Source organism: Limanda limanda, chromosome 3, assembly GCF_963576545.1.
Source record: "Limanda limanda chromosome 3, fLimLim1.1, whole genome shotgun sequence".
Taxonomy (NCBI): Eukaryota; Metazoa; Chordata; class Actinopteri; order Pleuronectiformes; family Pleuronectidae; genus Limanda; species Limanda limanda.
Genome location: NC_083638.1, coordinates 658,633 through 683,921, shown reverse-complemented (window position 1 = coordinate 683,921; position 25,289 = coordinate 658,633). Strand labels below are relative to the sequence as shown.

Genomic DNA, 25,289 nt, shown 5'->3' with positions numbered 1-25,289 from the left:
GGTTTCAAGTTCCAGAAATAAAAAGAGGAGGAACATTTGAGTTTTCTCTCATTTGCCTGAAAACTTCTATAAAGATGTTTTCAGACATGAATTCTAGAAAATGTCCAGAAAACGTTGTCAGGACATGTAGTGTAGTTGGTGTTTGTCCTGTGTGTGTAGTTGCAGTTTTTCCTGTGTTGTGTAGTTGCAGTTTTTCCTGTGTTGTGTAGTTGGTGTTCGTCCTGTGTTGTGTAGTTGGTGTTCGTCCTGTGTTGTGTAGTTGGTGTTCATCCTGTGTTGTGTAGTTGCAGTTTTTCCTGTGTTGTGTAGTTGGTGTTCATCCTGTGTTGTGTAGTTGGTGTTCATCCTGTGTTGTGTAGTTGGTGTTCATCCTGTGTTGTGTAGTTGGTGTTTTTCCTGTGTTGTGTAGTTGGTGTTCATCCTGTGTTGTGTAGTTGGTGTTCATCCTGTGTTGTGTAGTTGGTGTTCATCCTGTGTTGTGTAGTTGGTGTTCGTCCTGTGTTGTGTAGTTGGTGTTCGTCCTGTGTTGTGTAGTTGGTGTTCATCCTGTGTTGTGTAGTTGGTGTTCATCCTGTGTTGTGTGGTTGGTGTTCGTCCTGTGTTGTGTAGTTGGTGTTCGTCCTGTGTTGTGTAGTTGGTGTTCGTCCTGTGTTGTGTAGGTGGTGTTTGTCCTGTGTTGTGTAGTTGGTGTTTGTCCTGTGAGGCAGCAGATTGTCTGGTTCCGACTCGTTACAATAATTAAATAGGAAAATGTCTAAAAAATGTCCAGAGACACTGACTCAGACATTTGTTCTCACATACAGAACCTGCAGAACATGTGAGGAACACGTCAGGAAACATGTATAAATCAATATCTAATATATAAAACACAAACACAAACACAAACACACACGCGACTTGAATCATGTGACTTGGCGTGGATCAGCTCAGCGAACGTTCCAGTGGAAACACTCAGATTCAGTTTGTGTTCTGGCTCCTTGTGTTGAAGCTTCAGTGACGCTGAGCGAGAGTCTGAAGGTCTCGTCTTCGGCTCAGAGACAGAGACAGAGACAGAGACAGAGACAGAGACAGAGACAGAGACACCAGAGACGTGAAGAAGAACTGAGGAGGAACTTACTGAGCAGGACGATGAAGCTCTGGTTGTCCAGCAGCAGCCAGAGTCCGAAGCCCATGATGACGGCGCCGAACAGCTGCAACAACACACACGTCAGCGTTAAGAGAAGCTGCAGCAGCTGGGACACTTTCACACACACACACACAGACACACACACACTCACACACACATACACACACACACTTTCACACACGTGTTCATATTACTGATCTACTGAGGCTTCTCTCAGTTTATGAGGATGAAGCACAAAGAACAGTTTTGCTTTAAGAACAACTGGAAAAATTCGCAGACACACACACACACAGAAACAGACACACACACACACACACACACAGAAACAGAAACACACACAGAAACAGAAAGTGCAGGAATATAAACACACAGTGTGCATCTGTCAGCTTAGAGAGACAAGTGTCACCGTGGTAACCAACTCTTCACCTGCACTTTAATTAAAACTCACAAACTGAACAATCAGCTGACGTCAAACTGTTTCTATTCATGACACTGACTGTGTGTGTGTGTGTGTCTGTGTGTGTGTGTGTGTGTGTGTGTGTCTGTGTGTGTGTGAGTATTTTCACCAAACTGTGAATGTTACTTAAGAGTTTATCTCCGGATGATGAACTCTGTGACCTGATTGGTCAAAGTTCAAAGGTACTACTTTTCAGAGAACAGCTGATCTGATCAATCAGTGATGTCACATGATGAGTGATGTCATATGATGAGTGATGTCATATGATGAGTGATGTCATATGATCAGTGATGTCATATGATCAGTGATGTCATATGATGAGTGATGTCATGATGAGTGATGTCATATGATGAGTGATGTCATGATCAGTGATGTCACGATGAGTGATGTCATATGATGAGTGATGTCATATGATCAGTGATGTCATATGATCAGTGATGTCATATGATGAGTGATGTCATGATGAGTCGGCGTCACTGGGGACGAGATCTTGAACAGATTTCGGCAGATGATCGTGAATCACTGGTGAAAGTAAAATACTCACGAAGAAGATGAGGTTGAAGAGGAACAGGAAGTACTTGGTGGCCTTCACGCAGCCTTTCCCCATGATGCCTGATCTGCACACAGGAAACAGAAGGTCAGAGGTCGTGACACCACACGGGTTTGAGTCTGATCCCAGAACTGATCCCAGATCTGATCCCAGATCTGATCCCAGATCTGAGGACGAGCGACAGATGCTCCGAGAACCAGGAGCTGTGCTGCTAATCTGCTCTGGATGATGGGGATCGAGTCCGGAGGATTACACCCACCAACCCAGGGGGGGGGTTAAACCTCTCAGATCAACAGCCAGATAACATATCCCACATAAACAACATATGAAAATATCAAACAAAGGAAATAGAAAGCCCTGTCTGAGTCCGGAGCTGAATGAACCACAGTCCCTGAGTTGACCTAATAAACCGAACAAAGTGGTAAGGACATCTTTAATTTAAAGATTTAAAATATTAACGTGACAAAGTAGATATTGCAATATTTGGCCCCTTGAAGTATTGATTTAATGAATATAACTCTATTAATATTACATTTTCCCACCAGTAGCACAGAATGTAGGAAACGACAAAACCAGTAAAGAACAGAAAACCTGTCCTTCACTCTGGAGCTCAGCGCCCTGAGGCTCCTCCTCCTCTCCTCTCCTCTCTCTTCCTCCTCTCCCCTCCACTCTCTTCCTCCTCTCCTCTCCTCTCTCTTCCTCCTCTCCTCTCCTCTCTCTTCCTCCTCTCCTCTCCTCTCTCTTCCTCCTCTCCTCTCCTCTCTCTTCCTCCTCTCCTCTCCTCTCTCTTCCTCCTCTCCTCCTCCTCTCCTCTCTCCTCTCATGTGTTCTAACTCCTCGAACCTCCTCCACACTGATTCTCCTGAAGCTCTGGATCAGTTTCTCTGGATCTGTTCTAAGAAGTTTGATCCAATGAACTTTCTCCTGTTTGGTGTCTTCAGAGAATCCAACACAGCATCTGGGTTTATTCAACACGACGGTCTCCTTCTCTTCCTCTCTCCTCCTTCTCTCCTCTCCTCCTTCTCTCCTCCTTCTCTTCCTCTCTCCTTCTCTTCTCTCCTCCTTCTCTTCCTCTCTTCTCCTCTCCAGTAAATCTAGGAGAATCTGGGTGACACATGGCCTCCTGGCTCGATGTGTTTCCTTGTGGCCGTGAAGCCGAGTGTCCGACCCACATGAGCCTGACTGTAAGTGGGTTAGTGTTACAACACTGGGGGGCGGGGGGGGCGGGGGGAGAGAGAGAGAGAGAGAGAGAGAGAGAGAGAGAGAGAGAGAGAGAGAGAGAGAGAGAGAGAGAGAGAGAGAGAGAGAGAGAGAGAGAGAGAGAGAGAGAGAGGAACTGCTCCTCTTTGGGCCTCAGACAGGAAAGTGCATGAAGCATCAACCATCTCTGTAGAATTTATTAACTATATTAACAAGCAGGTTAAATTCATGTTCCTTCACAGTGGATTATGGGATGCAGCTGGTTCCAGCTGGTTCCAGCTGGTTCCATCTGGTTCCAGCTGGTTCCATCTCTGGAGAAGCAGACCTTCACTGTGACGCTTCTATAAGAAACCACACCACGTCCCTCAGAGCTCTGGAGCTTCTACACAAGAGCTTTGTCGTCTGAGGAAGAAACGTCCGGGACTCAGGTTCTGAAAGAACCTCAGAGGAGAACCAGTGCAGCAGGAATCAGGAGTCTGAGAGCAACCTGGACCTGGACCTGGACCTGGACCTGGACCTGGACCTGGACCTGGACCTGGACCTGGACCTGGACCTGGACCTGGACCTGGACCTGGACCTGGACCTGGACCTCAGAGGAGAACGAGTGCAGCAGGATCCACATCGTGTTTCAATCATCTCGTAAAACGGAGGCAGATCCAGAGTCTGAGAGCAACCTGAACCTGGACCTGGACCTGGACCTGAACCTGAACCTGGGCCTGGACCTGGACCTGAACCTGGACCTGGACTTCAGAGGAGAACGAGTGCAGCAGGAATCCACATCGTGTTTTAATCATCTCGTGAAACGGAGGCAGATCCAGAGTCTGAGAGCAACCTGAACCTGGACCTGGACCTGGACCTGAACCTGGACCTGGACCTGGACCTGGACCTGGACCTGAACCTGGACCTGGACCTGGACCTTCTCCCTTCTCTGAACAGAATGAAATAACATTTCCCTTCTGGGTTGGACTCTCGTGTCTCAGAAGACGTTTTGGATCCTGGATGTTAACGTCCTCCTCGTCTCTCGCACCAGAACCAACGCACAACTTCCACAAACCACAGTGACCCTAACCTGGTGACAACAGTTGTGTGTCTTCACCTGTGCACGTGGAAGTGCACGTGACGTGAAAGCTGCTCACACACTGAACTCCACAGGATTGTCTACAGAGGACGTTCATGTGTTAACGTGGGACACGTCCCTCTTTTCTGTTTGGATTTCATCAGGATTCTGTTTCTCTGTGAATACACTGATGTTTCCACACTGGCTCCGCCTCCGGCTCCTCACAGGCTCCGCCCCCGGCTCCTCACAGGCTCCCACTCAGAGCAACAACACAACAAAGGCCTTCACACCCATGTTCAACAAAAGATGGAAACTGGACACACAGCGAGCGGCTGCAGCTTCTCACACGAGAGACACCGGACGCCTGCGTGTAACACAACGCTTCAGGAGCAGATACAACAACAACACAAACACACTTCACCTGCACAGAATCAACACACACATGACAACAACGCCCAGAGGTATAAACCAATCAGATCAGAGATGAAACTAGTAATGACGTCGTCGTCTATTCACCTGATATTGACCCACATACGACAACAGATCTTTAAAACCATAAGTATCTGGAAAAAGTAATCACATCACGAGGGGCGGAGCCTGTAGAGCAGCAGGAGGCGGGACATGAGACTTTCAGGCTTTTCATATGACGTACAGTTTCATAAGAAACTTAAACTGTCACTTTCACTTCCTGTCCATTCTCACACACCTGAGAACACACACACACACACACACACACACACACACACACACAGAGCTGCTTGTGAACACCGCTGGTCGCTGTGGCTGAGGGGGAGAGCGGTCGTCCTCCAGGGGATCGGACCAGGTACCGAACCCAGAGTGCTGCCCATCCATGCACTGTGTGAATGTGTGTGTGACTGAGTGGATCACAGGGAACTGAAGTTAAAGTTCTTTAAGTGTCATCAAGACCAGAAAAGGTCTTTAGAAAAACAGATCAGATCCAGACCGAGCAGATCCAGACAGATCAGATCCATACAGATCAGATCCATACAGATCAGATCCATACAGATCAGATCCAGACAGATCAGATCCAGACAGATCAGATCCATACAGGTCAGATCCATACAGATCAGATCCAGACAGATCAGATCCAGACAGATCAGATCCAGACAGATCAGATCCATACAGTTCAGATCCATACAGATCAGATACAGACAGAGCAGATCAAGACAGATCAGATCCATCACAACCTTCACAGCCTGGAACCCGGAGAGGGAACTCGTCCCCGTCTCCACGGTAACGCAGCGTCGCACAAATATCCTCTGATTGTTTAGAATCTTCAGGATCCACGGATCAGACTCGAGAGTTCCAGGTCCAGTTTTGTCTCAGCTCATGAGAAGATGAGGATTGTGAAACTTGTGCAGTTTGTTGAGCAGCAGAAACACGAGCTGCTCCGGCCTGAGAGAACCCTGAGAGAACCCTGAGAGAACCCTGAGAGAACCCTGAGAGAAACGTGAGAGAACCCTGAGAGAACCCTGAGAGAACCCTGAGAGAAACGTGAGAGAACCCTGAGAGAACCCTGACAGAACCCTGAGAGAACCCTGAGAGAACCCTGAGAGAACCCTGACAGAACCCTGAGAGAACCCTGAGAGAACCCTGAGAGAACCCTGAGAGAACCCTGACAGAACCCTGAGAGAACCCTGAGAGAACCCTGAGGGAACCCTGACAGAACCCTGACAGAACCCTGAGAGAACCCTGAGAGAACCCTGAGAGAATCCTGAGAGAACCCTGACAGAACCCTGAGAGAACCCTGAGAGAACCCTGAGAGAACCCTGAGAGAACCCTGACAGAACCCTGACAGAACCCTGAGAGAACCCTGACAGAACCCTGACAGAACCCTGAGAGAACCCTGACAGAACCCTGACAGAACCCTGAGAGAACCCTGACAGAACCCTGACAGAACCCTGACAGAACCCTGACAGAACCCTGAGAGAACCCTGACAGAACCCTGAGAGAACCCTGAGAGAACCCTGACAGAACCCTGAGAGAACCCTGACAGAACCCTGACAGAACCCTGAGGGAACCCTGAGAGAACCCTGACAGAACCCTGACAGAACCCTGAGGGAACCCTGACAGAACCCTGACAGAACCCTGACAGAACCCTGAGAGAACCCACAACCAGCTGCTGGGCCTTTCCCCCCCGACAGGCTGAACCGGTTCTGGAGCTCCAGACCCGAGACGCTGTGACTCACTCACACTCTGACTCTCAGAATGCAGACGGACCGGTTCCCAGCAGCACCTCCTCCCTGCTCCTGCCGAGAGGTCAAAGGTCATGAGCCTGATTCACAGCCTCACACGCTGAGGAGACCATGGGGGGGGGGGGGGGGCATCGATACCAGCATGAACCAAAACCAGAGAAAAGCTCTGACCCACATCATCTCCATGTGTAACACAAACTGGAACATGGACGGTGGCTCAGAGAGCTCAGCTCCCTGCAGCGCACACATCTACACAACTACACAACAACACGTCTACACAACAACACGACCACACAACAACACGTCAACACAACAACACATCTACACAGCTACACAACTACACAACAACACAACAACACGTCTACACAACAACACGACCACACAACAACACGTCAACACAACAACACATCTTCACAACTACACAACAACACATCAACACATCTACACAACAACACAACAACATATCAACACATACACACATCAACACATCAACACATACACACATCAACACATACACACATCAACACATACACACAACAACACGTCAACACATCAACACATCTACACAGCTACACAACTACACAACAACACAACAACACGTCTACACAACACGACCACACAACAACACGTCAACACAACAACACAACAACACATCTTCACAACTACACAACAACACATCTACACATCAACACATCTACACAACAACACAACAACATATCAACACATACACACATCAACACATACACACATCAACACATCAACACATACACACATCAACACATACACACATCAACACATCAACACAACAACACACAGCAGGAAGCTAGAATCTGATCCTCAGCTGGAAACACAGAGTTTAGACTCTAACGTCCTGTGAGCAGAGAACAGGAACCTTAGAACCCTAGAACCTTAAAACTTAGAACCTTAGAACTTAGAACCTTAGAACCATAGAACTTAGAACCTTAGAACCTTAGAACCATAGAACCATAGAACTATGAGTTTGATGGGAACGTGGACACAGTTCTACATATGTTGATATGAAAACCATAACTAAGCATCTTCTATCTCCACTTTGAAACCACAACCTTCACTCAGGCCTCTCAAGCTCTACAGAGAATCACAATGCTGGTTCCAGTCTGATGCTGGTTCCAGTCTGATGCTGGTTCCAGTCTGATGCTTGTCCTTATGGATACTGGATCCTGCTGGTTCCCAGTCTGATGCTGGTTTCGGTTCTTCAGCTCAGATTCACTCGAACACTTTCATGTGAAACGTGTTGATGACGTGAAGCGGATCTGAACCGATCAGCTTCACTTTCTGTTCCCACTGAACTCGCTGTCAAACACACACTCACACACACACACACTCACACACTCACACACTCACGCGAACACGCACCTCGTGTTCAGTCTTATTCTTTTAACGCATCGGTTCGTTACTTACATCGGTTCGTTACTTACATCGGTTCGTTACTTACATCGGTTCGTTACTTACATCGGTTCGTTTCGTTACTTACGTGTTTTCTGCGGTGAAGTTGCGGTGAAGAGTTGCGGAGCAGCAGGAGCTGAGTGCGTGTCTGTGCGTGTGTGAGAGTGAGAGAGAGAGAGAGAGAGAGAGAGAGACAGGGGGGGGGCTCCTCCTCCCGGTCTGACTCCTCCCTCTTCTCAGAATCTCATTTGTTTTCTCCTTTGTTGTTGTACTGGAATTAAAAGTTTTCATTGAAAGTACAAATAAACGTGTTAGTTGTATTAATCTACTTGTAGTAGTAAAATAATTGGAAGTATAAATATTAGTCACATCATTCAAATGTTAGAGATAAATAAATAAGACATTTAAAAATAATAATTCTGATAATAAATGTTTTCTGATTTGCAGATTTTCCCTGTGGGATGGATGAGCTCAGAGGAACGCTCCAGTTCAAACTACTCGATTGTCTCAAATATTATTATGTTTAATAACCTGGTTCTTCATGTGAAAGTGTTCCGGACCTGTTGGGATCCACAGAGGTTTTCAGATGTAACAGGTCTGTTGGTGTGTCAGTGATCTGTGTGTGTCAGTGAGTGTGTGTGTGTCAGTGAGTGTGTGTCAGTGTGTGTCAGTGAGTGTGTGTCAGTGTGTGTCAGTGTGTGTCAGTGATATGTGTGTGTGTCAGTGAGTGTGTGTCAGTGAGTGTGTGTGTGTGTCAGTGAGTGTGTGTCAGTGAGTGTGTGTGTCAGTGTGTGTGTCAGTGAGTGTGTGTCAGTGTGTGTCAGTGAGTGTGTGTCAGTGTGTGTCAGTGAGTGTGTGTCAGTGAGTGTGTGTCAGTGAGTGTGTGTCAGTGATGTGTGTGGTGTGGAGGCAGTGAGGTCAGTCTGAGGACAATACTCCTCCACACACACACACACACACACACACACACACACACTCACCAGTGAAACGGTTTTACTCGGCAGCCTCGAGTGTCGTGAGACGTCTCGTCTCCGCTCAGCTAAATGTCTGATTGTCTCAGTGATGATGCAAAGGTCAGAGGTCAAACTGAGCGAGATCCCAGGATTACTGACACTGTGTGTGTCTGTGTGTGTATGTGTCTGTGTGTGTCTGTGTGTCTGTGTATGTGTGTGTCTGTGTGTGTGTGTCTGTGTGTGTATGTGTCTGTGTGAATTGACCTCAGAGGTTTACATCACTGTGGCCCAATTCATTTTTCTACAAACAGCATCACTTACTAGTACATTTACTCGAGTATTCAGAGTTCTCAAGTTTGATTTTCATCTTCTGCTCATTTCTCAATTAGTACATTTGCTGGGAAATAAACTTACTTTCCTTCATTTGTTCAGTTTACTTTGTAAATTGATAGAAAATATCAATACAATGTGATGAGCTGTTACAAATCAATTAATGCAGCTCTATTAATGAAGTAATTAAAATAACCTTTCATTAAACTGATGCACATGTCTATAATAAAAGTCCTTGTTATACATTGATACCTAAACACTTGATACATTGTATTTTAATGTAAAGTTGTCATTTTATTGCTTTAAATGTAAAGTAGTAATCTCCTTTAATTATTCTTTAATCCTTAAATAGGAAATTCAGCAAATAGTTAAAGGTCTGACAGCACTTAACTCCAAAGCTGAACCAGGTTAAAAATAATTAAATAAAGTTCTCTCAACTCTTTGGGGTTCACCATAAAAACAACTCGTTATTCAATTTCTTAAATTAAGATTTATTCCAACAAGAGAACAATATTGCACAAATTGAAAAAGACATCTTCTGGTTTTTGGACAGACCAAGGTCCAGGTGTAAAAGGGTTCCAGTCAGAAAAGCTCTTCTCTGGACTCTGAGGTAGAAACATGAACAGTGGGTTCCAAGCTCCAGATTCCTGCTCAGTCCAAAGTCTCCAAAGACGCTGAGTGAAGAAACGTTCAGGCCACAGAACATCCTGGGGGGGGGGGTAAACCTGACCAAGCAGGCGAGACTGATCCTCAGTCTCAGGCGAGGACATGTCCTCCAGATGGTTTAGAGACAGTTTCCTGGAGTCCGGGATCATCTCAGAACCTCAAAAGGCTGAACTTCACACATCGATGAAAACAACACAACCAACAGTCGTAGAAGCTTCGTGGCAAAAAACTCTGAACAAACAATGCTGTTAAAAAATTATAAAAACATTTTATTAAAATCTATAACAATGAAACTAAAATAAAGTGCACGCTGTCCTCAAGGGTTGAGCAGAGAAGCGGCCAAGTTCTTGATGGTGGAGGACTTCAGCTGAGGAATGAGGCTGATCTTCAGCAGCTTGCTGCTGGAGAACTTGGTCTTCACGGCCTGCAGAGGAACCAGGTTCATGTCAGACTTCAGCTCTCACACAGAATCCAAACCGCTGCTCGGACCACTCACCTGGAACTTAGTCTTCCCTTCGTTCACGCTCACTACATTTTTGGCGATGTGCTGCATGACGGGCTTCAGGTGGACCTCGTCGTAGGTGGAGTAGTGCTGCTGGGCAGGAGACTGAAGACAGAGGAGGAGTTAGAGCGTTTGGATTCAGCAGCAGAGAGACAGACGGGGACGGGTGAGGACTCACCCAGGACACGCCCTCCAGCAGCAGCTGGGACAGACACAGGGCGGCCGCCGCCACCTCAGAGGGACGGAAGTGCACCATGTGGTAGTCCAGGAGGGTCAGCTCCATCAGGTACTTGGCCAGCGTGTGGCCCTCCACGTCCGCCTGAGACAAACCACAATAACAACGTCTCCACCGGGCGCCATGCTGCTACACTCAAACCCTCCATGTACAAACAGATCCGTGATCCACTGAGCAGCAGATCACTCAGACTGAGAAGATCCAGCATTCATGAGCAGAGCTTCTCACATGGTTCTGCAGATACATCTCAGAGACTGGAGATCAAACCGTCCCGTGTGCCGCTGCTCACCTGCGCCACCTTGGAAGCCCGGCGGAGGAAGTGCAGAGGGAGGGGCCGGCCCAGCTGGAAGTTCAGGCGCCTCAGAATCAGCTGCTCCATCTCCAGGATCTGAGACTTTGTGAAGGCGTTGTCTGTGATGTAGGCAAAGTCTCCGACCTCTGGAGCGAACATCTCCTCGTATTTACAGGCCACCAGCATGGAGGTCACGCCCACCAGCTGCAGCTTCCTGCGAGAGACGGGCTGGACCTGCAGCACCGCAACAAAACCATTAATCCAGGGATGGGATCCTCCGGAGGAAGCAGATCTGCACGGGTCCTACCTGCAGGAAGCGGTCCAGGACGGCCACAGTGAGGTACAAGGTCTCCTGCAGCAGCTGGAACCGGGAGTGAACCTGGACCAGCCAGTCGATGAGAAGAGCTCGCATGCGCTCCGTGATCTCGTAGCCCTGCATGTAGTCCTCCTGGACCGCCTGCTCCACCTGGGGACAGAAGCTTTACTGCACCGCACAGAGAGAGAGAGAGAGAGAGAGAGCGGGCGGGCGAGCAGGACTCACCTCCAGGACGTGCAGGTACTTGTAGATGTCTTTGACGTATTGTGAGCAGAGCTGCGGCTGCTCGGCGTCCTGCTCGTCCACGTCCTGCACAGACAGCAGCTGCTCGGAGAAAGACCTGCAGAGCTCCTGCACCTCCTTCATGGACACGTCCGCCGGGTCCTCCGGGGCGGGGGGGGCAGGGAGGGCCGCCGCTGGGACCTGGACCACCGGAGGGACCGCCCGGACCCCGGCAGGTTTGCCTCTTACAGCACAAGTGGGTTTGGCTGAAGCTTTGGCTCCTCCCATCCTCTGAGGAGACAACGACTCGTCACCGGTGCAAAGAGACAGTTTCAACTTCTGAGAGACGCTTGTTCCTGAAGCTGCTGACCTCCTGACCTCCTGACCTCCTGACCTGCAGCTCACACGCTTCAGGAGGACACGTCACTCACGCCACAATAACGATGCGTTTGTATCACCACGTTATGTTAGGGGTAAAGTTTGTTCTCCTGGCTCTGGGGGGCCCCCTGGTGGCCACAGGGCCGTGTGCAGGACAGTTAGCTCCTGTTAGCAAACATTTGCAGAGAAGCTAACGAGTTCACACATTAAACACGTGTGTAGATCACGTGTTTAATGTGTGAACTCATCACGTGGTGGTTTAGTGTTCTACGTGTTATTATTTTAACAGTGAAACCATCAGGGGGTCAAAGGGTCAAAGGTTTAAAGGGTCAAAGGGTTAACGGGTTAGCATCAGGGAGCTAGCTGCTGGTGGCTAGCAGGCTTCTCGTGTTAGCACAGTTAGCATTAGCATGTGAGCTTCAGTTTAACTCTTTATAAACAGATGAAACGTCCGGAGTGTTTCAGGGACACTCTCCGGGGACACTGTCCGGAGACACTGTCCGTCCCCCGCTCACCTTCGTGGGCCCGGTGTCCCCGGGGCAGTTAGTGATCTCCCCGAGGACCCCTCTCCTCCGGGGACCCCCGGCGGCGGCGGAGGGTTTCCCCGGCTTCAGGGGGTTGTCCGCGGCGGGAAGTAGCAGCTGCTCAGCGGCACCGGAACCGGGACCGGAACGGGGACCGGGAGGGAAGACAAACGGTGGAAGCGTTAGAAACACGGACGAGTCGGTTGTACCGGGACACTTCCGGTGAAGACCCGATCCGGAGGGACACTCACCGCAGCTCGGAGCTCCACTGAGGACATGGTGCTGAGGGACAGACACGGGGGGGGGTGCTCAGACTCAAAGAGACACCGGCACGACTCACAGACTGGATTCACCGACTCCGTGCAGGTAAACAACCGGGCTGCTTTCAAATAGCGCCTGGTCGAAGCTGATTGGACGAGGCTCTCGGCCGCTCGCTCCTCATTGGACCACAGTGTCATGTGACAGCTGCACCAGCATTAGCGATCTTTAAAGTGAAATAGGTTTATTTTGAATTATTTATCAATGAGAGGAACATGTTCAAGTAAATGTTTATTATTTTTTCATATTTTCATTTTACTCGAAAACGTTTTTCCTTGATTGAAATGAACCTAATTATCAATTCATTCATATACTTCTTACATGAACTCGTTATTTGTCTTTCGTTATATTAATTTCTATTTATGCTTTTTTATTTTATTTTATTTATTTCCATCATCAATTAACCAAATGATTTTTTTCCTGATTCTTTTTTTCTATACGTCCGAAAATAAAATGAACTATCTCCAGTTTCTGACTCGACTGAAAACTGGTTCCATCCAAACCAAACCATAAAACTGAACTATTTGGAGTTTACAAAGATTTATGTCACAAAGAGAAATATTAAATCCACGTCTTTCAGAATCTGAACCATTTCAAACAACTGAAATGATCAGACAATCCAAATCAAACTTATTTCATCATCTATTGTTTGTGTCCACCTGATTAAATATAAGATGAGCTCTGATTTGAGCAGATTATGTTTCTCTGGTTTATTACCGGTTTATCAGACTTTCAGATAAATGTGTCACTTATCGAAGAGAATAAAGCAGTAAAACAGAAACAATGAACTGAAGAAACTATTCTCTGGATCTGCTTGGAGCTAACATCAGGACAAAAGAAGCATGAGAAGAACCAAGAACATACAGAACAGATGTGGAAGGTGAAACACAGAGTGACCCGTGTGGTGGTCCGAGCGTTAGAAGCTGATGGAGAAGCTCCAGAAGATCAGGTCCAACATCTGGAGCCAGAGTCCAGAAGAACTCAGAAACAGATCAGAGCCTGAACCCTGAAACTCCAGAGCCCAGGCAGCTGCGTCCAGCCGGAGAAACATGAGCCACAGAACCTAGATATAAATAGCATAGATGGTTTTAAGAATGACTGAAGAATAGAAAGATATAGATCCAGACTTCTCACTGGCTCTAAACCGGAAGAAAAGACAGAATGAATCGTACTTAATCTGGAGAAGAATCTGAGACCTTGAGAAAAAAGAATCATAAATCCCAGAAAATAACATTTTAATTTCTATCTTTGAAGTTAAGTCTCAAGCAAAATGTAAAATGTACATTTCCCTTCCTTTGTGCATAAATTTAGGTTTTGTTAAGTTACTCAAACAATTAACTCTGATAATTATCATGTTGTTTTTATACATATGGTAAATTATCATTATGTATGGGTTTGGACAGTTTTCAGACATTATAAAAAAATAAAACACTTTCACCCCAAAATCCAGCAAATGTCGAAACAGGCTCAGAACACAAGAGTCACAAAGAAACTTTATATAGTTTTCAAGTATTCAAAACTGTTAAATAAGTACAAGATGTGTTCACATGATTTACATATGGGACAATATATGCACTGCCCACTTTGAATTCTTTTTACACGTTTCCCACTACCCACGCAACACGCTAAAATGTCCGCAAACTATTCACATTTGTTTTGCCTTTGATTTTTTTTTAGATTTTTTGCCTTTTTCTAATCAATTTGAAATCCCGACAGCTGTCTATTGGACAAAGACCACACAGACGTTATACCTGGAACAGTTTACAGTGTAGGATGGAGACGTCCGACGAGGGGGGGGGGCAGACTGAGCCAGGGTCAGAACGGTGATTAGCTGCTGGTGATATGAACAGTACGTGTTAACACAAGAAAAGTGGGTTAACATTCAAAACCACTGTTGATCCCTTGATGTGTCGACTTCCACTCAACAAACACAAAATAATATACAGAAGGACTGAAGCTGCTGAGTCATGTTTCAGGGAGATGGCTTCAACGATTTCATTCCTCATTGATTGGTTGTGTCACAAATTTGGTCTAAATGTGTCAAAAAGATCTTTAAGGCACCGAATGCTGTTGGATACAGTTGTTTTGACATTTTGGAAACTGAAAATATACGTGTTCATGTGACCAAAACCACAGAGATCAGATAGAAGTGATAAGACTGATGTTTTTCTGCTCTGGCCTTTTAAAGTTAACGCTGCCTCGTCCCACCAACAGGAAACAGGAGAGAGACTCAAACATTGCATGGAAATAAAAAAGTAGCACCACAGAGAAAAGAAGAAAATATGACTCTATTCCAAAAAGAAACATTTTCAGACAACACGACTTCCCTCCTCAGAACTCGGATGTACATGGTTAACGTCAGAGCTGCAACGACACCTCAGTTTGGATTATTGATTCATGAACGTGTGATGGCGTCTTCAAATGTTTCCATTTGACCGATAAACAAAATCACTGATGACCACGGAAGATTCAAATCAAACAACAAATTCACATTTGAGAAACTGAAACCAGAGAATTGAACATATTTCCTTAAAATCAAAGACAATGAACAAGTTGCAGCTCTGGATAACATCTGGATTTAGGTAGAAAAGAGTAAGACGTGACTTGAGAGGAACGGTCATGGTTTAGCTGAGGGACATGAGCCAGTCTTTCTGTACATTACTTTTAGAGACTTTTTAGAAAAGCATATAGGTAGCCTAACATGTGGAGAACCATGTTCTCACCTGTAACCAGGTGAACTACCACGTGTGCCATGTGACCATTATTCTGCAAAAACTCAGGTCCATTTCCTTTCCCTCCATCTGTGATTATAAACCTCGTGTGCTTGGTTTTATTTGAATTCTGCAGCCTAGTGGATTCACTCGCAGCCTCTGGATGAGCTGCTGGTGTCGACAGAGGAAAATAATTGTGCAACACCATCAATTCTTTCATCTGATGAATGAGAGCCAACGTAAAACCCACAGATTCCCTCTGCTCACGCTTCACTGGGGAGATGCTCGTTGTCCTGGTGAATCAAATCTATCAAAATAAAAAGTTTCAGTGTCACATTTATATGAATAATGTTTTAGATGATTGACTTAAACAATAAATAATGCGGATTATTAATGATTCACTGAATCTCAAGTGGTTCTTTCAGGATAATGGAAACATGGCACCCGGATCTTTGAATGCCTCTGGACCGAGCGCACCACACGTTCAGCGTGGGGCGCCACACAACTTACAAACTATGAGACAAAAATCTAAACTTCAATAAAAACCTGCCTATGAGACAGAGGGGATAGTCACCATACTGTACATTTTATACAATATCCATGTCCATTATGAATATAACAAGTGCATTCACTGGAAGGAAAAGTTCGACCTAAAACAAATCCTTGTTTTTCACTTTTCAAACAGGCCGAATTGTTCAGAAACAACAAAGATAAATTTTTGCACTTCAGCTTGATCGATTTCATTTGTCTTGATCAGAGCTAAAATGACACGAACTGATGAAAACAAGTTAAGTGAAGAACAGAGATTTGCTTTAGGTCAACAACTCCCTCCAGTAACGTTCATTCAGATTCTCAATTTTTCAGCAATTTTTGTTTTTAAATTACTGTACTTCTTTTACATCAACACAACAGTTGATTAGCGAGTTGTCTTTATTTACAGGGAAGTGGGAGTGATGAGCTCCACAGCTTATGCATTGAGCCTCAGGGACTGATCCTCTCTCCTCCTGGAGGAGATATCGATGTCTATGGAGTCTTTTCCCACAATGAGTCGCAGCCGCTTCGCTGGAGGAAGTGGAATGAAATCGTCTTCGAACTCATTGTCAAAGTAGTCGTCTTCGTCGTCATCCTCCTCTTCGTCATCGTCGTCTTCGTCATCCTCATCCTCGTCCTCATCGTCCTCCTCTTCAGATGAAGGCTCGGCCAGAACGTTCTGGGTCCGATGTCCTCCGCTCCGGGCCTCCAGACTGGGACCCGTGTCCCCGTTGTAGGACATCTGCTCGGGCCGGGCCTGGGACGTCCTCCGAGCATCGTCCTCTCTCTTCAGCTGGATCTTCAGCTTGGTGGAGCTGCTGTGCACCACGGGGGCGAAGCCGTTGTTCAGCTTGGCGATGTACGTGCTGCCTTTGTCCTTGTCGTGCTCTTTGCTGAACTTAATGCTGATTTTGCTGGAAGAGGCGGAGTTGACGGCGGAGGCGGAGAGGTTGGAGGAGCCGATGGCGTCGTTGGTGTCGTTGGTTTTGCTGCTGCTGCTGTCCCTCCGCCGGCGGAGCGTCAGCTTGGGGATGCCCGTGTTGTTCTCCAGGATCAGCTGAGCATCGTAACGTGTGATCTGACGTTTCTTCTTCCCCTTGTCCTGCGACCGACAGCCGCTCTTGCTCTTGTCCCTGCGCAGGGACTTGCTGCCGTTGGCCGTCCCGTTGAAGTCCCGGTGGCGCTCGGCGATGCTCAGCAGCACGTTGCCACAGTCGGAGTAGTTAGGGGCGTGGCCGGCAGCCACCGGCATGAACGGCTCGCCGTACGGGTTCTCGCATTTAATGGTCCGCTCGGCCCTGATCCGCGACACGCGTTTGCGCCCGGTGCAGGAGCCTCTGCGGGCGTAGCCGGACTCCAGAGCCGGCGGCTCCAGGCCGGCTCCGTGGTGGAGGTACTCCTCCAGGTCGGCTGGCTCGGTTTTGATCACCACTCCCCCGGGGACCGGGCTCAAGCCGTCCATGGCGCTGGGCTCCAGCTTAACGCCAGCTGCCGTCTCCTGGGCTTTCCCCTGGGTCCTCGTGGACCTGCGAGTTCTGTACGTGGAGCCCTGGCCGCCCTCGCCGCTCTGCACCGCCGGCAGGTTCCCGTTCTCCTTGGCGGCGTGCCGGGTGAGGCACCCCCGGGACCCCAGCTCCTGCCCCTCCTTCTCCTTCTTGACGGTGACACCTTTACACAGCGACACCTTGGGGTCCCTGAGACCCAGCTGGCAGGTCTCTCCTTTGGCCAACGCTTTGGGCTCTGCCCCCCCCCTCCTCCGACACCGCAGCTGGACCTTCCCCAGCGACGGCTTGGACTGGGCTTTTAGTCTCTTTGGTACCCTGTTGCTGTTGACACGCCCTTGCTTGGAACATGAGGTAGTTAGGGCTCGGGACAAAGTCTGTCTGGTTTGAGTCCTGTTTTTGTACTTCAGGCCAGATGAGGATGTTCTTTTCCTGGCAGCTGTAGAAAAGAGAAATGTGTTGAATATGATGAATTATTAACAATATCTGAAACTTACCTATACCGCAGGTCCTTCCTTCCAGCTGCTGTCAGACTGTATAACCAGCTGTGACCCCATTAACACACAACACAATATTTGCAATTTAATTTATTTAATTATTTAATTTAATTATCTAATTATTTAATTGTATTGGTCAGTTGTTCTACTACTTACTATTTATTTGGTTTTATTTGACTGTTTACTTTTTCTTTTTGCTCATTGTTGTTTTTTGTTTCTTACTTTGTTGTTTTGCTCTTTCGTTTGTTCTTGTTGCACTGTGCCTGCGCTGCTGATGTAAAACCCTCAAATTTCCCCACTGTGGGACTAATAAAGGATTCTATCTATCTATCTATCTATCTATCTATCTATCTATCTATCTATCTATCTATCTATCTATCTATCTATACATGTTGGCTGGGTTTGCTGTACAAAAATATATTTTGACAAATCTGCCCCAAATGACTGTAAAAAACACTGAGATTATTCATGCCTGTACAGTATTAAATCTGTTGTTCAGCTATAGTTCATGTGAATGAATAACCTTCATGAAACGCCTTCACCGTTCTGCTTGTTACAGTTTCCTCCTGAACCCTGAACTCTGAACCCTGAACTCTGAACCCTGAACTCTGAACCCTGGCAGCAGCAGGACTCTGAACCCTGAACTCTGAACCCTGAACTCTGAACCCTGAACTCTGAACCCTGAACTCTGAACCCTGAACTCTGAACCCTGAACTCTGAACCCTGAACTCTGAACCCTGAACTCTGAACCCTGAACCCTGAACTCTGAACCCTGGCAGCAGCAGGACTTACATTGATGTGTATTTGGCATTTCCTGAGAGTCTCCGTCCGTGTGGGAGCCGACCGAGTGGCTGTCCGAGCTCCGGTTTCCTTCCCCCAGCTTCTTCAGCCGGTTCAGACGCTTGTCCGTCTCCCGCAGCCCGTACTTGCTGTTGATCACCGGCACCTCCACCGGGAGCCCGGCTTTGGATTTGAAAGCACCGGTCGCCCGTCTGCTCGACAACAACATGGAATGAAACGTCATCACAGCTCCCAGGGCTTCTAGCTCCTACAGTGCATCTGTCGTTACACCTACCGTTCACATGTATAGCATTCACAAAATTCATTGTTTTCCCCAAAGAAACCGTCGCCGTAGTAACAAGAGATTTCCTCTCCCGGTTCAATGTCCCTCAAAACCTTCACGCAGGCCGTGTCTCGTCCTGTCGACACAAACTGAAGGAACAAGAAAAGAACGAGTTAGTTTACTCTCATGTTCAACAGCAGCGGTGGCTTCTTAGTTTCCTCAGAGACACTGAACAGAGGAAGCTACCTTGCAGTTTGGTCGACAATCTTCAGGAGAAAAAGGGAGAAAAGACAAATTAGTGCCACGCTTCTGCTGAATCATCTCGAATCGTAGCTGCAGCTCTAACGATGCTCAATCATCAGAGATATGAAGATGAATACCGTGATTGATGAAGGCAGCTGGGCCCAACCAGAGCTGAGCGCAGTTCTTCCGGGTGGAGTACATGACGCTGAAGTCGTTCTCCCCGTGTCGCAGCAGCATGTTCTCCTCGCTCTCCGACAGCTCGGCGATGCAGCCCACCAGGTACTCGATCTTATCGTTTCTCTTCCTGTGGAGAACAGATCCCAGCAGGAGGCGGAGTTACTCTTTCACACTTTAAGATCTGTTCATGTCTGTAAGGTTCACTTCACTGATTTGTCAATAAAAGGAAAATTAATAGACATTCATTGATTGATAGATTGTTTCCACAACAGTTGAATCCAGGTCCTCCAAGGTGTTGGGGTTGATGTTTTAATAACTCTTATTAAAGCTGCTGATTGGACACATGTAATCTGCAGATGGAACCATGGGCGATATTTAACAGGCTAATAAATTATGAAAAAAGTTGCAGTCGTAGATATTTGTGCAGCACAGCAGAATGAACTCACCATTCCTTTGTTGCCACAATTTTAGCTCCATTCTGCTCTGATGAATAACGATTACAAGGGAGAATCTCAAAGCCGCTGTCTGTGGCAAACATCCGCAGATACACAAACACCTGTGACAAACACAACGTTAGTGATCCCAGTGTGGACGCTGGTGCTGGCAGCCACACAGCAGACACACAATCATATCTTTACATGTTGTTTGAAGAGCCTTTCGTGGGCTTTGGTCTTGTGGAGAAACAGATTCCGGGACCAGTCTCCGGTTGTCAGGGCTCTGAAAGCTTTCTCCATGTTGTCGTGTTTCTTGAAACGCTCGATGATCTCTTTCAGCTCCTCCTGTCGTCCCTTAATCGGTCGGAATCTGTGGGGACACAGTCACGTCAGAAACACTAATATGAAGTGAAAGGCACCTGAATCTAAAGAGAAGACGCGTGTGCAGGTTAATGAAAGTGACTGAAGACACTGCGGCACCATGAATCCCCCTGTGATGACTCTGCTGACCTGGTGTTCATTTTATGAGTCTGAAAGCCCAGATATGGATCCAGGATGAGGCCCGTGGTCGTATCATCGTTCTCACACAGCTCCTTGGCAGTCATCCCCGAGGAGGGCACATAGCGCCGCTCCGCCTCCAGACTGGCTGCACTGAACCCTGTCAACAGCAAACAGGCTTAGCAACACGCAAATGCTGAAGAATCTAGACACTTCTCCACACACGGGGCTCACTCACTGCGGCTACATCTCCGGTTCCTGGGATGCGTCTTGCTGTGGCGCAGCGACGTGCGCTGGGAGTGCTGCGAGCGAGTCTGGCTCTGGCTCACAGGCTGCTCGCTGGTCAACTTGTTTCCGTGTCGTCTGCCATTCAACACCATGTTCTTGGATTCGCCCAACCACTTCATGCCCACAAGCCCCCGGGTCCCGTTGCATTTAGTCTCTGAGTTTACCAAACACGCGAGTGGGGAAGTCTGTGGTCCAAAGTTTGAAACCTGGGAGCAGAGCAGAAGCAACAAATGTTACAACATGCACGCTCAAGACTTTGGATTACATCAGACTTAAGATATACAGATGTTAACTGGATGGAAACAGGCAGGGGGGGGTGTTAACAGCTCAGACTGAGGGAAACAAATATTCACTCATAACTGAGGATGAGAACTTTTCTCAGTGAGGTGGGAGTTCGCTCGGCTGCTGGAATCAGGAACGAGTTCCTTCTCAACTCAGACTCCGCTGCCTCGGGTCAGAGCCGGAGCGCTTTACTGAAACAGCTTCTGAACTTACAGGCAACTTAACATCCCTGTGCAGAGTTAACATGACACAACTGTGGTGGTAACACACTCTCTACACAACACACTCTCTACACAACACACTCTCTACACAACACACTCTCTACACAACATTTAGCTAGTGGCTGCTGCAAACTCCAGTCTACAGGAGCAGAGTGTTTCTCACCAGGGTTCTGACACCGGGCATGTCACTGTATTAAGCACTGGAACTCTTATTTAGTGATAACTTATTCTAGTAAGTTATTGTGTGAGCTTGCTATGTAAATTGGTTCATACGTTTGCATTATTTATATTTGTATACTCTTTGATCTGTTCACAATGTATATGTTAAAGTTCCCCTTAACAATAAGGAAAAGTTTAAAAGTACAGATTTCACACCAGAAGAATCCAAACGATACCAAACAACCTCGTCAACTTGCTGTGTTCACCGATACATGAAACAGCGTCTGGGGAGACAGGTGGTGGGGGGGGGGTCGGGGGGGGGGGTTCACTCAGGCAGACGTGGAGGAGTGAATGTGTGAGAGGAGGAGGCCGAGAACTCTTTAAAACTCTGTCAAACTCTGTTAAACTCTTTAAACTCTGTTAAACTCTTTAAACTCTGTTAAACTCTGTTAAACTCTGTTAAACTCTGTTAAACTCTGTTAAACTCTGTTAAACTCTTTAGACTCTTTAGACTCTTTAGACTCTTTAGACTCTTAGACTCTTAGACTCTGTTAAACTCTGTTAAACTCTGTTAAACTCCGTTAGACTCTTTAAACTCCGTTAAACTCTTTAAACTCTTTAGACTCTTTAGACTCTTTAGACTCTTAGACTCTTAGACTCTGTTAAACTCTGTTAGACTCCGTTAGACTCTTTAAACTCCGTTAAACTCTTTAAACTCTTTAGACTCTTTAGACTCTTTAGACTCTGTTAGACTCTGTTAGACTCTGTTAGACTCTGTTAGACTCTGTTAGACTCTGTTAGACTCTGTTAGACTCTGTTAGACTCTGTTAGACTCTGTTAGACTCCGTTAGACTCCGTTAGACTCCGTTAGACTCCGTTAGACTCCGTTAGACTCTTTAAACTCCGTTAGACTCTTTAAACTCTGTTAGACTCTTATACTGTTAGACCCTGTTAAACTCTGTTAAACTCTTAAACTCTGTTAAACTCTGTTAAGCTCTGTTAGACTCTTAAACTCTGTTAAACTCTGTTAGACTCTTAAACTCTGTTAAACTCTGTTAGACTCTTAAACTCTGTTAGACTATTTTAAACTCTGTTAGACTCTTAAACTCTGTTAAACTCTTTTAAACTCTGTTAAACTCTTTTAAACTCTGTTAGACTCTTAAACTCTGTTAGACTCTTAAACTCTGTTAGACTCTTAAACTCTGTTAGACTCTTAAACTCTGTTAGACTCTTAAACTCTGTTAGACTCTTAAACTCTGTTAGACTCTTAAACTCTGTTAGACTGTGTTAGACTCTTAAACTCTGTTAAACTCTGTTAAACTCTTAAACTCTGTTAAACTCTTAAACTCTGTTAAGCTCTGTTAGACTCTTAAACTCTGTTAAACTCTGTTAGACTCTTAAACTCTGTTAGACTCTTAAACTCTGTTAGACTCTTAAACTCTGTTAAACTATTTTAAACTCTGTTAAACTCTTTTAAACTCTGTTAGACTCTTAAACTCTGTTAGACTCTTAAACTCTGTTAGACTCTTAAACTCTGTTAGACTCTTAAACTCTGTTAGACTCTTAAACTCTGTTAGACTCTGTTAGACTCTTAAACTCTGTTAAACTCTGTTAAACTCTGTTAAACTCTTAAGCTCTGTTAAACTCTTAAACTCTGTTAAGCTCTGTTAGACTCTTAAACTCTGTTAAACTCTGTTAGACTCTTAAACTCTGTTAAACTCTGTTAGACTCTTAAACTCTGTTAAACTATTTTAAACTCTGTTAAACTCTTTTAAACTCTGTTAGACTCTTAAACTCTGTTAGACTCTTAAACTCTGTTAGACTCTTAAACTCTGTTAGACTCTTAAACTCTGTTAGACTCTTAAACTCTGTTAGACTCTGTTAGACTCTTAAACTCTGTTAGACTCTGTTAGACTCTTAAACTCTGTTAAACTCTGTTAAACTCTTAAACTCTGTTAAACTCTGTTAGACTCTTAAACTCTGTTAAACTCTGTTAGACTCTTAAACTCTGTTAGACTCTTTTAAACTCTGTTAAACTCTTTTAAACTCTGTTAGACTCTTTAAACTCTGTTAGACTCTTTTAAGCTCTGTCCAGCAGCAGTAACCACAGACAGCCGCTCCATCACACAGAGCTCACATCGTGGTTCCAGTCCCAGCTGATCCTCCAGCTGCTGCAGCGCCGCTCAGTGGTAACCCCGAGTACTGCACTGGCGGACTGTCAAGTGCAACAGTAACGTCCGTGTTTCTCTATAAAGTGCTTCTGTGTGTTACTGTCACAAACTCACACGTCGTTGTGTCACGTTCCAGCTGCAGGACCTACACAACACTCTGGACCCACGGACACACAAGCGACGTGAACCCGTCGCAGCAACAACAGCTCATTAGTAATCGCTGCATTAAACCTGTAGTCCATTAGCTGGAAGCTAAAGCTAACACACACCGGGCCGGGGAGGTGCAGACCCGGGGAGGGGAGGTGCAGACCCGGGGACACACACCGGGCCGGGGAGGTGCAGACCCGGGGACACACACCGGGCCGGGGAGGTGCAGACCCGGACACACACACAGACCCGGGGACACACACCGGGCCGGGGAGGTGCAGACCCGGGGACACACAGAGACCCGGGGACACACACCGGGCCCTTGCACCGGATGAGGCCGAGCTGAGGCTCGAGTCTCCCGCAGCATTGTTTGCTAACAACTGCCGCCCCCCCCCCCTCGTTAGCACGATGCTAACCCGATGCTAGCGAGCAGCCGAGGCACCGGGGAGATGCTCGGCCGCGGGGACGAGCTTCCTCCGCCGGTCCGTGGTCCATGAAGCTTCACAGGAGGAAGTTACACAAACACCAGGAGCTCACACGTTCAACACAAAGACACGATAACACAAAGATGGAGCCGCTGGTTCACAACGACACACATGAAACGTCATTATAATAACACACCAACTCCACGTCTCACGAGGCTCATTTCTTCATGTGAACATTCTAATAAAACATAAATCAGATCGTGTTGTTGTTCATCATGAGTTCACAACACAAACCCGATCTCACAGCGCCTGGATTCAAACTTAACTTCCGCAGGTTGCTAGCTTAGCATTAGCTAGCAAAGTCCAAAAGCACCGTATCAGCCCCTCACACTCAGCACAGGCCGCATTTATCACTTTAAAGATATGAAGATGAGTATTAATAGAGTATTAATAGAGTATTCCCACAGTAGCGGTCCTCTGCTCCACGTCCCGGGGAGGATGCGACCTGCTGCCCGCCTGCAGACCGCCGGAGCCCCGCCGCTAGCAGCTAGCTCCGCTGCTGTGGAAGCTACTCGCTAGCTTAGCAGCTAACTAAAGGGAAGTAAAAGTTGCTGTTCGTGTCCGGCCCGATGCGGAGGAGTTCTAACAGAACCGCAGCGGATGGACCCGCGGAGGTTCTGCTGGTTCTCAGGAGAACAGTGGAGGAACCTCTCATCGTTTTCACGCGTTCTCACGTTAAATGTCCCGGATCCTCCGCAGCGAGCCGCCCGGGCCCCCGGTACTCACCGTGTGGTTCTGCACAGCACGACCCCCTGCAGCGAGTCGGAACCAGCCCCGGGTCCGCAGCCTGGACCACAATATCACAGCAAACACATTATTTAGAAATTAACATTAAAATTCAAGATGGCGGCGCAGCACAGGGGAGAGGGAGAGAAAGGCGCAGCACCGCCATCCTGAAGAAAGTAGATCCCAGCACGCAGCCGCTGTCCGGCGTGTGGACGGAAACACGAGAACCAGACAGAACCCGCGAGCCGGTCCGGCCCACAGAACCAGCCCGGGACACAGCACGGGTTCACTCCGGTACTGACACGAGGCCGGAGGTCGGTATCGAGTTAGTGGCTGTGACAGTCGGATGTACACAAAAGTAGTTCTGCATAAACAAACCTCTTTACG

General features: G+C 47.0%; 3 protein-coding genes across 4 annotated transcripts in view; all 3 read right to left on the bottom strand.

Annotated features, from left to right (window-relative positions):
- LOC132998494 (CD82 antigen-like) overlaps positions 1-8,188 on the bottom strand; it is a 30,840-nt gene extending 22,652 nt beyond the window's left edge. Inside the window, exons 1-3 of the mRNA XM_061068174.1 lie at positions 8,120-8,188; positions 2,128-2,200; positions 1,118-1,190 (exon numbers count right to left, since the gene is read on the bottom strand). Of these exons, the coding sequence (XP_060924157.1) occupies positions 1,118-1,190; positions 2,128-2,190 (136 nt within the window). The 5' untranslated portion in view covers positions 2,191-2,200; positions 8,120-8,188. The remainder of the gene's footprint in view (positions 1-1,117; positions 1,191-2,127; positions 2,201-8,119) is intronic.
- Positions 8,189-10,296: 2,108 nt separating this feature from the next.
- ccnb2 (cyclin B2) lies at positions 10,297-12,727 on the bottom strand. Its single transcript, XM_061068517.1, has 8 exons — positions 12,659-12,727; positions 12,441-12,566; positions 11,551-11,838; positions 11,317-11,475; positions 11,007-11,243; positions 10,661-10,801; positions 10,477-10,587; positions 10,297-10,404 (listed from the first exon to the last, which is right to left on the bottom strand). Exons 1-8 carry the CDS (start codon positions 12,725-12,727, stop codon positions 10,297-10,299), a joined length of 1,239 nt encoding a protein of 412 aa, XP_060924500.1.
- A 1,515-nt stretch (positions 12,728-14,242) lies between these two features.
- kmt5b (lysine methyltransferase 5B) lies at positions 14,243-25,232 on the bottom strand. Of its 2 annotated transcripts, none has more exons than XM_061068079.1 (10): positions 24,903-25,232; positions 20,662-20,917; positions 20,436-20,583; positions 20,130-20,295; positions 19,938-20,047; positions 19,452-19,618; positions 19,318-19,337; positions 19,084-19,220; positions 18,801-19,000; positions 14,243-17,950 (listed from the first exon to the last, which is right to left on the bottom strand). In XM_061068079.1, the coding sequence occupies exons 2-10, from the start codon at positions 20,828-20,830 to the stop codon at positions 16,446-16,448; spliced, it is 2,622 nt and encodes an 873-aa protein (XP_060924062.1). In that variant the 5' UTR covers positions 20,831-20,917; positions 24,903-25,232; the 3' UTR covers positions 14,243-16,445. The 2 variants fall into 2 exon arrangements, with proteins under 2 accessions (XP_060924062.1, XP_060924063.1); XM_061068080.1 differs by lacking the exon at positions 24,903-25,232 and adding an exon at positions 24,582-24,843.
- Between the last annotated feature and the right edge of the window lie 57 nt (positions 25,233-25,289).